This window comes from Falco punctatus (genome assembly GCF_963210335.1).
Source record: "Falco punctatus genome assembly, chromosome: 8".
Classification (NCBI taxonomy): domain Eukaryota; kingdom Metazoa; phylum Chordata; class Aves; order Falconiformes; family Falconidae; genus Falco; species Falco punctatus.
In genome coordinates, this window is record NC_137588.1 from 10,056,946 (window position 1) to 10,070,506 (window position 13,561).

Below are 13,561 nucleotides of genomic sequence, written 5' to 3' on the forward strand. Positions count from 1 at the left end.
GTGAAAAGCTCATGAGATTTGGCTATCCAGATATTCCCTTTGATATGAACCTGTCCTATGAGAAGGAGGCTGAGCTGATGCAGTCTCACATGATGGACCAAGCCATCAACAATGCAATCACCTACCTTGGAGCTGAGGCACTTCACCCCCTGATGCAGCACACACCAAGCACAATTGCAGAGGTGGCCCCCGTCATCAGCTCAGCTTACGCTCAGGTCTATCATCCTAACAGGATAGAAAGGCCCATTAGTAGGGAAACAGCTGACAGTCATGAGAACAACATGGATGGCCCGATCTCCCTCATCAGACCAAAGAGTCGAACCCAGGATAGAGAGGGCTCCCCCAGCAATAGCTGCCTGGATTCTACTGACTCAGAGAGCAGCCACGAAGACCGCCAGTCCTACCAAGGAAACTCTGCCTTAAATCCCAAGAGAAAGCCAAGCCCAGCTTATATGAAGGAGGACGTCAAGGCTTTGGATGCCACAAAAGCTTCTAAGGGCTCTTTAAAGGATATCTACAAGGTCATCAACGGAGAAGGGGAGCAGATTAGGGCTTTCAAGTGCGAGCACTGTCGCGTCCTTTTCCTGGACCATGTCATGTACACCATCCACATGGGCTGCCATGGCTACCGGGACCCGCTAGAGTGCAACATCTGTGGCTACCGAAGCCAGGACCGCTATGAGTTCTCGTCGCACATAGTCCGAGGGGAGCACACATTCCACTAGGCCTTCTCATCCAAAGGGGACTCGTATGAAGTAGAACTGCACATGAAGAAATACTGCACTTACAATCCCACTTTTCCTCAGACATTGAGATGCCTATTTTGTTGTTGTTGCTGTTGTTGTTGTTGCTGTTGTTTAATTATTATTATTAACCTTATTTTTTGTGGACCCAACCTCATTTGCTCTGCCCAGCTTAATGGAAAGAAGGAAGGGAAGGGATAAAAGAGGGGTTTGTGACCTGCCTCGCTTTCTGTGGGAATTGAAAGGCAGTCCATTTCTGTCTCGGTCGGCTGTACGTCGTGTCCTGTCTTGGGATATCACTCAACCCTGCTAGGTGCTTTAAAGTCCCGATGAGATGCCACTCATTTATGATTTCAGACAAATAGGTAGAAACATTTCAGAGGAGAGCCCTTTTCAAATGTGTAGATAGGGTGCTGGGTTTTGGTGGCTGGAGGAAAGGGGGAGGGAACTTTATTCTGCAGAATGAACAATTCTGTTTAAATCAAAACTGTTAGGGATTTAGGAGCACGAATCAAAGTCCATATTCCTTTCAAAATTACTTTCTAGGGTGAGCTGTTTTCCTGGGTTCAGTGTGTATTGCCCCTCTAGAATGTAAATAAAATAAAATCTAAAAAAAGAAGTATATGTCTTAACACTGTACCACATTACAGCAGTTTAGTTTCATAAGTCTGAGGGCCTTCTGTGGTAAGTCTAAAGCTTTGTATTTTTATTTTCCTTAACTTACGAAGCACCTTTTTTAGAACTGTTGATTTGCTGTTACTCCATGCCTATGTGTTGACTCACTGGCTTCTTAGAGATCCTTGGGAGCCTTACTTATTTAGTTGCACCCCATGTTTTAAGAGATAGCATTTAGAAATAACATTTAAACTTGCTTCTAGGACAGTAAGTGGTCTAGGAGTGGGTGAGAGAGTCTGTAGTTTACTCAAGAGGTTCTGCTGCTCTTCTGAAATAATTTTGTTATAAAATTATGGATTTTAAAAGGACAAAAGTACTAGTAACAAAGTGTTCTTTAAATATAGGTATATATAGGTAAATAATTATATAAATACTTTCTCATTCTATTGTCACAGTGTTAACCTCTTGGCAACAGCCTAAACTAAGACTTGCAGATGGGAAAACGCTAGGAGCCAGATCCTTGGCCAGCATTAATCCTCTTAGCGCCATTGAATTTAATGGAACTACCCCAACAACTTCAGCTACATCAGGGTCCGAGCCTTGACCGTTTTTTCTCTTGTTGACATCTTATTTGCTAATCTGCTGAACTGATGACTTCCTTTTGGGTTTAAGTCATTGATTCTGCTTTTAATTTAGGGGTAGAAGTGTTTGCAGGTTTTGCTGGATAGCCTTTTCTTTTGGAGAGCACAGAAGCCCTGCAAACCAACAGGTTGCATATGACATTGCTTGCTTCTTCAGAAAGTGATACATGGAGATGCAGGTGCTGTGCTTTGATTTGGATTTGCAGATTCCATTTTTTTTCCTAATTTATTCATTTCACTGTGGGGAAAACATGGAGAAACAAACTCCAGAGCAAGTCCTTGAACTACAGAGGGGACAAGAAAAAAAACCCACCAATCTGTTTTGTTTCCTTTCTTTCTCTCCCAGTGAATAACAAAACCAGCAACCACGCAGCAAGTCGCAGGTTGCATCAGTAAAAACTGGGCTTAAACCTACGTGACAGATTGCCATTGAAACCCAACTGTTTGTACCAATCACAATTGAAATGTTGTTGTTTGGCAACAAGAGCACAGCTTGAGAATGGGAAGATCTGCATGGGTTTAACCCCCTCCATGCACACGGTCTCCATGCGCTTGATGAGACCTTTTCCAAAGTATAAAGTTACTAAAGTATAAAAGAGAGAGCAAGATCAGGCCATAATGAATTCCCATCTGCTCACTTCAATCTGCGTACTCGGTGCATATGCCAGTTTGCTGTTCGTTTTGAGGGTACTGGGTTGTTGGGTTTTTTTTTTCTCTTCCTAGACCTGGAGCATTTGAAAGTAGGAGCTGAGTGGTATTGATTGAAATCTTTTTACAGTGACACTCTTGGCAGCTAGAACCTGTGTTTAGAAAGGATACAGTAGATCATGGCCAGATTACCTGATGACTGCTTCCCAGCACTGAAATGCTATTAAGTAGGAGCTGGTAAAGTCTTGCAGTAGCCTATTAATTATAGTACAATATGGAGAGAAATGTCATCTTGTGTAATATGAGAGCTATCAAGGCTGGGAATATACGGGCTTTGGAGAGACAGATTTAAAGACCTATTCCCAACATTGTTCTTAATGTCGTTGCGTTGCTCCCCCTCCTCCTTTCTTCATCCTAATGTAGGGGAAACTCAGGCAAATGAACCACTGCCGTCCTCCAGACCATTCTCATTTTCTTGTGCTTGGTGCAATCAAAGGAGTTCGTGCAGGACAAAAGCAGAGAGATGCTGGAGGGCATCACTTTTTTTTCCGTAACGTCTGATTCTCTGTGGCTATGAAGGTTGGCTTAGGAGGCAGTTGGCCATGTTCTGCATTGGGATGTGCTTGGAAATTCAGAAAAGGGGGGTTGCTTTTATAGCGTGCCACCAAAAAAAAAAAAAAAAAAGTAAGTGGAAAAATGGTTGTGATTTTTGCTGAGGCAGGCAGGGTCTTTCAAGAACAGTGCGCAAAGGGAAAGATGCTGGGCCTGAAGGTCACCAGGCTTGCATGGGCCTCCAGAAGGACAAGTGCCTGAGCCAGAGAAAAAGGTTGCCGGAAATCCCTTTCAGTCTGTGGGGAGCAACACTGTTCTTTTCTCTGTGGTCAGTGGAGAGAACACGGGCTATGGTTTCTTGAATAGTTGCCCTAGGTAAAAAGTGTAAAAAATTTCTGCCTGTGTTTGGGAAAGCACTGGAATGTGGGAAAGGCAGAGACTGTCTTGCGTATCTGCAAATAAGTTGTCTGCAATTATATCTGCGTTTTGTTACTGTGCACTTTCATTCATAGATATGATATTCTGTGGATGTTTAAAAGATCGGATGGGGAGGCTCAGTGGTTTTGTAGCTGGCTTCGGTTAAGCTTCTTGTTCCAATGGTAGCATGTGAGATCTGTGTGTGAGTACTGCCTTTTCCTGGGATCACAGGCACAGAGAACTGGGGAGGCAGTGGGGAAACACGCCGGCTTAGTTATCTTCCAAAAATCGCATTTTTTGGAGAGCAAGAAGCTAAGGAGTTACTTTAATTTTTATTATCGATGTCCTTTTCTGAACAATCACTGCAGTTTTTCATCCTGGAGCTAGGGAAGGTAAAAAGATTAAATTCTGGTTAAAATTTTGAACAGTTTTGGACTAGCATATATTTTAGTATTCACTTTCTACTGAAAATTATTGGAGGGTTTTATATAGAGTAGTTTGCCCCTACAGGGAAGTGTGCAAAATGGGGCCTCAAGAGATTTTTTTTGTTGTTGTTGTTGCTTGCTCTCTGCTGATTTCTAAGAAAAGCCCTTCAGTTTTGTTGAGTTCGTTAGTCATTCACAGTGTACTAGGAATTTCAGTAGATAATCCTTGGCCTGCAGATCCATTTGTTCTAAGTATTTGGTGTAGGAAATTGAACCTGGCTGATTTTTATTGGACTCTCTTGAAATTCTTGGAATCAGGTTTCCAGTTAAAAACATGCATTTGCAAATTTAGAATTGGCTTCCTGTGAACATTCCCCATTTTCATTAAAAAAAAGAAAAGCAATTTCTGCACACATCCCTGCCAGTAAACCTTTTTTCTTCTTTTTACATCAAATAGCAAGATTCTGACTCAATTTAGAGTATTACAGGCCTATTAATTGAAATAGGAGTGTGACTGCTTATTCTCTTGGTATGATCCATATTCTTGGAGCAAAGGGCATTATCTATATATCTGCTGTTATGGCCAATGAATTTTACAGCCACCTCTCTTTGCAATCAGTTAGGAGCGCACATCAAAATATATAGCATTTTTCAGGAAAGCCAGCTCTTTACTCAGTAACTTATGGGATTAAAACAATTTTATTCTCCTTAAAAAGTGCTTCCATCTATGATGTGATGTGAAAGGTGTCTAGGCATTAACCTCTCTTGGTCTGTATTAGGGAGAAAGAATCTAAATTTGTTAATTGGCCTGATTTTTTTGATGGTAGTAGTTTCTACTGTGTGAGGACACAGCTTGCAAAATAGCCATGTGGAACTAAAGTATATTTTACTACAAGGTGAAGAAATTCTCGATTTTGAGAGTTTCCAAATTTCTTTCTGTTTACAAGGGCATTCCTAAATCGGGGCTGTCAGGCAAAAGCAGAGGCGAGGAATTAAACCAAACCTTTCCAAACTGGCCTTTAATAGGACATTATTACTGTTGTCTAGGTCCTGAGCTAGCTTTTTCGTGTTTGAAAGAAGCCAGACAACAGACACTGCTTCCTCCGGAAAGAAACTTTGGAGATAATTTAGGGAAAGGTGCTTATTTCAGCCACGGACAGGAGCTGCAGCAATACAGTTCCTTAGCTAGGTAATATTCCTGCCCTTAACTCTCGATGTGCGTTACGACATAATGAAGAGGGAGAAGGGAGGCTGCACTGATACTGGAGTCGCCTAAACTCAGTGTGGGTTTTGAGGAAAAGTGTGATGAAATTGGCTTTGACGCTACAAAGTTGCATCTTAGCTTGGCTTAGTATCATTTAAAAACAAGAATGGATGGTGATAATGGCCTGTGGTCTAGGACAGCTGGAGATTCTGAGAAAGTATATTTATATATATGGTATCATATAATTAGATATATGCTTTATTGTTTATGTGCCTTTTTCAAATGCATTTTGGAAGTTTGTGATGTCGTTCATGATATCCTCCCATACCCTTTCAGAATGCACGACAAAACACAACCCAAAGCAAACATCCCCTCTCCTATGGCGCAGTGAGTGATCCCTCTCCCCTTCCGCACCCCCTTGGCAGCTCGACCCGGAGAGAGGACCATCTTAGTAATTTGCTGTGAGATTTCCTGGAGTCAGCTGGCTTTTAGGAGTGGGAAGGGCTGAAAATTACCCTAGCGGAGTGCATTCCGGCAGCCCAGCCAGAGCTGGTCTCGGAGCTGGTCCCAACCAACACGGCGTCCCCAGCGCAGTGCCGAGACTCACTGCAAAAGCCCCCAGCTGCACAGCGCCCTGTGGGGTGCCAGGACAGGGGGATCCTGCCTGCTGCCCCTCCAGAGCTTTAACTCAGACCTGCTTGAAAATGGACTTAGCTGTGCTTTTAAGTTCCGATTTAGGAGCAGCAGCAGACTTTAAAGCATCTGCCGCTTGCTTCAACCCAGAAAAAGAAATCCAGCAAGAACAAAAGTCCTTTGGAAATGGTTTGCAAGTTTGACCGTCGTGCTGCTGCCACCTTAACAATTGACAGAGAGATGAGAGAGGCCCATCTGTGGAAGATGTTATGGGGGCTTACTAGCTGGAACACTTTGGTGAAAAGCGCAGTGTTTGCTTCGGTACTTTCCTGGCAGGTTGGTGACCTAGTTTCAGATCTAGTTATTTACCCTGTGCGGGTGCAGCACCTCAGCGTGCAGCATGTGCACGGCATCACGCCTGCCGGCAGGGCATGTCACCATGCCAGCATGCCACCCGGCAGACCCCGAGCCCGCGGCAGCCTGGCACCGGCTCCTCAGCACCTCTCTGGCAGGCTCCGGGCGCACGGCAGCCACAGAGAGTGCGTGGGACGAGGAATTAGGTAGGGAAGGGGCAGAATGTGTTTTGTAGTAAATGTGTTCCCTTTTATCCCATGAAGGGTTGTCCCGAAGTATGGGCCCAGGACATGATCACCAGTTTCTAATGTAGCCTCCTACGGCCGTGCCTGGAAGGGTGTGATTTGTGTCCTCCTCTGCTGAGGCTCTGAAGTGAATAGAGGACAGTCAGGAGCGGGTGGTGTGCCGATGTTTTGCCGTGCTTCACGCTTAACAGGCCAAGGTAACAATAAAACCGGTACCTGATTTAAATCACCTGGCTTTTCAGTTGATCACACAGACAAGCGTTCCCGGTTCCTGTTCGCTTCCAGCCTTTGGAAAGGTGGTTATGGGTAGGTCCATGTGTGTCCTCATTCAGGAGCGTAATCGCCCGTGCTCTCTCCTTCTGTAAAAACTCTTCCTTTACGTACCAGTCTTGGGACCTAATCAGTCAGTGGACAGAAATAACCATTTCAAAAAAGACTTGCATTGCTTTATTATTTACATAATATTGCTCATATTATTTACAGTTCAAAAAAAGAATGAATACTGTGATGTATTTACTGGCAGCATGGGAAGTATTTTAACAGAGTGAATGACAATGAAATTAATCAGTGTGTGTCTCGCGAGGGGCTCGTATAGATGTGTACCCTGTATGGAGAAAGGGAGCAACTTGACCCAGAGCTGGGGCTGATGCTCCCTTCCTGCAGCAGGTATTGATTTAGGTGACTGCACTGCAGCCCAGGAAAACGTTTGAGCACGATTAGCCTCCTGCCATCCCTTCGATTAGATCTGGAATGCACAGGAGCTTTGCATTTAACCGTGTGCTTAATAATTACCGTTATGTGTGAGATCAGGGCCTTATTTGCTAATTGGCACAGCGCAGCAGCCCTGGCTAGGTCTCGGTTGTCAGCCCTCGGTGGCGGGGCCCGGCGGTGAAGACGCCTTCCCTTATATTTGTGTAGTAGCCTTAATCCCTCGCACTCGGCAGTACGCGAATACCGGCAGCCTCTGGTCTGTATTCTCAATCACGGATAAAATACGGATGCCTCCGGCAAAGCATGGTGGAGAGTGTGACTCTGTTATTGGCACAACGAGGCCAGTTTGCAGTAAATTGGGCCATTTAGTTTTACCTCAAGTGACATCAAATAAGAAAAGCTTCTTGAAGGGGTAGAGGTCACTGAATCCCCTACTATGCACTTACTGGGATTTGACGTTGCTTACTGGAAATGGATGTTCTTCGTTCCTGAACACACTGTAACAAGGGAAGGACTTTTTGGTTATTTTTGTAGTTGTTCAGATTCTGAAACTGTGATCAATTATTTGACGAGTTGTCAAGTGTCCTCAGAGCTTGAACACGTTCAGTTCCTCTGCCATGTAGCAGTCTCCTCTGGCTTTCCGTGGTTCTCTTTCTCTCACCCCCTTTTCCTCCTCTGAGCTTTAAGTCTGGGCCTGCTCTTATCTCTTGTAGCTTTGGGCTGTCTAGGGGTTTTGGGGTTTGTTTTGGGGTTTTTTTTGTTCATTGGCTGTACAGTCTGTTTACATATTTTTGTACTCAAGTGTAGTTTTATATTAAAAACAGGAAAAAGAAAAAAAGATAGTTGATTTGAGAAAAAAAAAATTAAGGTACGTGCTCTTCATAACACTGTAAAGATCTAGGGTACCTTCCGAGATGACTCCACAGTGATGTAATTATAATACTGTATATTTGCCTTCCTTTTTAGTTGGTTTTATTTTCTGGTTGTATTTTTTTTTTCCTAAAATGTATATCTTTTTATGAGAAACTGGAAACTTTTAATGCAAATGTTTAGAAAGATTTAAAATTGTAAATTAAAAAAAGTCATATAATTTTTTTTTTTCCTCTTGGAAGAAAATGCTTTAAAAAAAAGTTTTACTACTGTTGTATTCCAGGGTGGGGGTTACCAACCCCAGATTTGCTTCTAATGCTTCATTCTTGGATCCTGCTTTCTAAACATGCTCATTGCAGACATGGACGATTTGCTTATCTTACTTTTTAAAAAAAAAAAAAAAAAAAAAACGAAACACCAACAAAGCCACCTTTTTGGGTTATTTTTCTGTTCAAGTGCAATACTTTCCCTGACATCGTGTTAATGTACAGTAGTTTCTTTTTTTCTTTCCTCAGTCCACACAAGTCAGTGAAACAAAATGCTCTGTCTTAAATACATTCAAAGATAATGTTCAAGTAAATTAAAATTTTGATTGACAAAAGGTGAGAAACTGTAAATTAAGGCTAAAGCCCATACCTTAACTCCAACTTTTATTTGACATTGAAACACATCCCTTGTATGAATTAAGGACATACCTGTTCTTGCTTCTTCCTTCCTTCCTTTTCTTTTCTAATTGCAGCTTTCTCTTCAAGAAAAGCACTTAATATTGATGTTTATTAAAAATAACAAAAAAAAAAATATAAAAAGATCTTCTGGTCTAATCCAAAACCCACTCAGTGGAGACTCTTGTTGGCTTTGATGGTGGATTTTGGATTAGGCCTAATCTCTTAGCTAGGGCAAAACTGCCATTTGCTCTAATGGGAGAGATTTGCCTATGTAAGAATTACAGGACTCGTGTCCTTTATCTACCTGAGAGACCAGAAAAGCTTCTTTAGAGTTGTCCTTGTCTTATATAAGTTTAGATGGGACTTGTTTTACATATCATACATATTTATATATAGTGTATTTTTAATGCCTTCCTCCCCCGTAGACTGAAGCCGGTGTTCTGTAAATATGTATTTAGGTACGTAATAAAAAATAAAAAAAATCCCGTTGAGATTTCTTTGAAAGGCAGTTACTGCGCATGCACAGTATCCACTTTTGTCTTTTAAATTTGTATTTAAGACATTTCTTTTTAATAATAACAAAGGTGAGGAGACTGTATCTCATTCTGATTGATTGCCAAAATTATTTCCCAGACTCTTGTGTTCGAGTTCAAGAAGAAAAATGCATTCAATGGGTGACCGTCACGGTTGCCCACTGGTTCACACTCCTTGGGCCAAATTCTGGTAACCTCACGTAGGTTGTTCAGGTCCTCCCACACGCAGGGACCGCGCTGAAGCGGTGGGATCATAGCAAAGCATGCACGGTTTTGTGAGCGTAATTTCAGGCTGTGCGGTCTGACCCATTTGTCACGGCATCTCCCCTGACTCATAGGGAGTTGCATCCTGCCCACTTTAGTGCTGTTTTCCTGAAGAAGGCTGGGTGAGTGATCTGGCAAATGACCACTTTTCTCCCAGGTTACAATTTTTTGGTTCTGTCACAAATGTTCTGAGCTCAAATTGAGGAATCTTTTAAATTAAGAGTTTATTCCAGAAGCCTGTGAAGACACTGGGAATCGTCCCATTGCTTTACGTGGCCATTGGAACATGCTCTTATAAAAAGGAGTTCAGAAACGGTCACTGTGGCAGTGGTGCATGTAAGCAGCCCTAATGTAAACCTGTATCCCCCTGCTAAAAAACTTTTTGCCGCTATAGACTGAACTATGGGACTTGTTTGGTTTTGTTTTGTTGTTTTTGTTTTGTTTTTTTTTTTCTTCTTAGTATACATGCATACACATGGTTCCACATCTGTATGTGTGTACTCCGTACCTGTGTGAGTGTTGTACAACCATGTGAGAGTGTGAGTCTGTATGTGTGTATAAATAAAAGAAGCTGCAGAAACTTTGTAATACTTTGTGAAAAGGATTATATTATAAAGGTTTGTACTGTCTTGAGTGCACAGCTACTGGAATAAATGTAGGGAATCTCAGGAACAAGCATATAATTTGTCCAAGAATTATTTCTTCTCAGAAGTGTAAGTGCAGTTTTTAATTCTGTATATTATTTAATATTTTACCAATAAAAATAAACTTCTGACATGAAAGGGTTTTCCATTCAAGCTTTCTGGAAACATTGATGTATGTATACACTTTTCTTCCTTGCAGCAGTAAACACATGTGGTGATTTGGCATCTCAAAGGAATCTCATTTCTACCTGACAACAAACCCTACTAATTAACTAGAGAGACTGAATGTGTTATGAGTTGGGGTTATGAATATGGCAAATTGGGTGCAGATCCAATTTTAATATTCTTTGAAGCTAATGACTTTCTTATCATCAGCTTCAGCGTGAGCTAGAGAAGTATTTCCCCTAATATACTACTATGTAAACTGGTGGCATCGGTCACCTGCCACTTGGTCTGCCATGTTTTTGCAATGAGCTGATGGCCCAAGGTCCAACTTTTTCTGGAAAACACTCAGAGCGCATAAACAATGAACATAAGCAATGAATTTGAACCCTTCCCTCAGCATGGGTTTTTGGCTGAGTTCCCCTCTGTCGTACCCAGAGGTGACCGTCCCAGCAGGGATTTTTGGGGTAGTTCACGTTGCCTAACTTGTTCGTTCTTTTGTAACGCAGCTATCTATCTGGTAGCATTCACAGTGCAAACTCTTCAGAATAAAAGGAAGATCTCATGAAGCTTCGTAAGTTGTTTGTGGTTTGTTTTAGGAATCTCTTGTAAATTCTTGGTTAAAGATTAACCAGCCTCTCCCCATAATAAAATTGTTCATCATTGACATGAGAATGGAAACTTCTTAAGATATCATCTGAATAAAACTTAATCTTCATTTGTCATGTTTGATACATTGTCTCTGAGGAATGCTTCTGCCCGATGAGAAGAATTCCCCCAGTTTTCTTCCATTGAGGATTGCCAGACTACTGGTTTTTCTTCAGAAAGACCCAAGATTCAGCCGATGCAACAGTCCGAATATTTGATGCATGGAGAAGTCACGTTGTGCCATCGTAAGAGAGAAATCACTGGCTTGACTGACTCAAGGTCCTGTCCCAAAACTTACTGGAGATGGTGATGATCTTTGACTTCAGGTAAGGGTCTGAGAAGACGAGGGGAGAGCTCATAGGCAGAAACTAAAGGACTGATAGCCATTAAGGCTGCTGAGTCATTTGCAGGAGTGAGATTCTGCGCGTGGCCTCAAGAAAGTCTTAGAAATCTCCTGGCTGTGAATCAGGGCCAGCACGTTGTTTGTGCTTGTTTAAGTGTTGGGGTGAGTCTCTCACCATGGTGTGCCATCGCCTTTTTCTCTAGATCACCTTGTCTGCAGCTGCAAGCAAAGGGCAAGTTGACCTGGCCCATTCAACTCTATCTAGGCAACAGGGAATCATGTCTAATCCTTCCCCTGCATCACTTCTGCTGGGGATCTCTTACTCTATTGAAAACAGCCTTTTCCTACTTCATTGCAACAGAGGCTTAAAAATCACCCCAGTGGCCAGTGTCTGTATATGCTGTGATCATCGAGTCCCGATTTGGTCTGTGAGAGGCGACTGGCTTCAAAATATTTCATCATTTTCTCTGGATCAAATGATGTAATCGCAGCGAGTCTTTTAAACGGCAGCATCACCCTTCACGTTGATCGACTGGATCAGTCTAGTAGCCAGGTAAGCGGCGTGTTTCTGACCTGCCTGGCCAGCACCTTGGCATTAAGCTGAAATTCCCCTTGTCACCCCCAGGCAGTGACAGCACAAGTGGATTTCGAGCAGTGCCTTCTGACAAGCGCCTTCTGCCACTTTACCAAGACCAATATAATTTTCCCAGTTAATAAAGATTAAGTGTTGGTTCCTGGCTTTTGCTTCTGTAGCACTAATATTTCTATTTTTATGCAGTACTTTCAAGAAATTACTAAAGCTTCATCTGAGGATGAATTTGTGTTTTTAAAAGGTGATGAATCAAAGTACGTTTTTCTCCATCTCTGTGCTTGACTGTCAGATCCCAGCCCTCCAATAAATCATTTCCCCCCAAGACACCGCAGAATATTTAACAGAACCGTGTTAATGGGAGGCAACGGTAGGCCCTCAAAATCGCATTATGAAACTCACAATAATCAAGGGAGTAAAAATACATTTTGCTTGGATTGCAGTTTGAACATGCTCGGGTTTGGGGTTTTTTTTTCTTCTTTTGAGTCAATCCTAATGTAGTTAGTCCTCAGTAAACCCAGCTTTACCCTCCTGCCCTTCAGTGCTTATTTTTGTCTCTTAGTGCATCGTATAAGCATGTCATAATTTCCAGCATGCAATTATCAGTGTTTTTTGTTGTTGGTTTTTTTTTTTTTTCACAGCAGAGTACCTTAGGAGCCACAATGACTTCTGGATTCAATGAAATATGAGTTGAAAGGATTACTGTGTAAGTACTGGGGTCGCTTAAAATGTAAGACTAAGAATGAAAGCTCTTTTCAAAGGAATATGCTTGTGAAATAGCCTCTGTGTGTCCTATTAATTCCTGGTACAGAGATTAGGGATGGAGTTCCAGAATACGACGTTTCCCAGGGATTTCTGTCAGTGCAGAAACCGAGCCCTTCTAATGAGACTATATAAATACTCAATATTATCTCATTATTTTTCATTAATCCGCACACACCAGCCCGCCTCCACATGCTGTAATTCCATGTTACCACCCATGTTCACATTAAAATAGGAACAGATTATTCAAGACTCCCACACAAATCGTGAACCTCTATCCCTTCTGAGCTGTCACCGGCCATCCCTGGGACGGAGGAACCTCTCCCCTAGGCAAGAAGTCTTTAACCCTGGCAACCTGGCCCTTCAGAGCTAAATGCCTATTTTTATTCCTGGCAAATGCTCCTGTGGCATCCAGTGCCTGAGCCCAGATGAAACTACCCTGTCAAAACTGATTTTTAACAGAAAATTGCTTTTCAATGAACACATTCTCTATGGAAAGTGTCTGCTTTTCATAGATCTGGGAGGATTTGGGGATATTTTTTTTTCCCCTCAATAAGAGAGCCTGAAACTCTAAACCCTCTGAAGGTTTCTGGGTTATTTTGTTTGGTTTCAAGAGGAAATACTTCCCTGCCCTCAACTCCTGATTTCATATCAGTTCAGATAATGTCAAGACACTATTTGCTGCTCTTTCCCATTATTTTTGTTACTTTTCCTGTTTCAGGCTGCCTGCATGTAGTTTATAGGGTGTGGTGAGGAATGTAAATTATTATTTTCATGTAGGTGTGGTAGCTATTCAGTTGTAAATCCTGTTTTCAATCCTTCTGACTACTTTATTTGTGATCTGTAATATTGATCTGTCTTCAGGGCAGAGAACGCTGCAATCTATCAGGAGC

The 13,561-nt window shown here is 42.2% G+C and overlaps 1 protein-coding gene across 1 annotated transcript in view; it reads left to right on the forward strand.

Moving 5' to 3' along the window:
* Positions 1-13,561, forward strand: part of IKZF2 (IKAROS family zinc finger 2) — a 193,275-nt gene that overhangs the window by 118,220 nt on the left and 61,494 nt on the right. The window contains exon 9 of the mRNA XM_080399859.1: positions 1-13,561. This exon is cut by the window's right edge and continues 15,104 nt beyond it. Within this exon, the coding sequence (XP_080255985.1) occupies positions 1-725 (725 nt within the window). The 3' untranslated portion in view covers positions 726-13,561.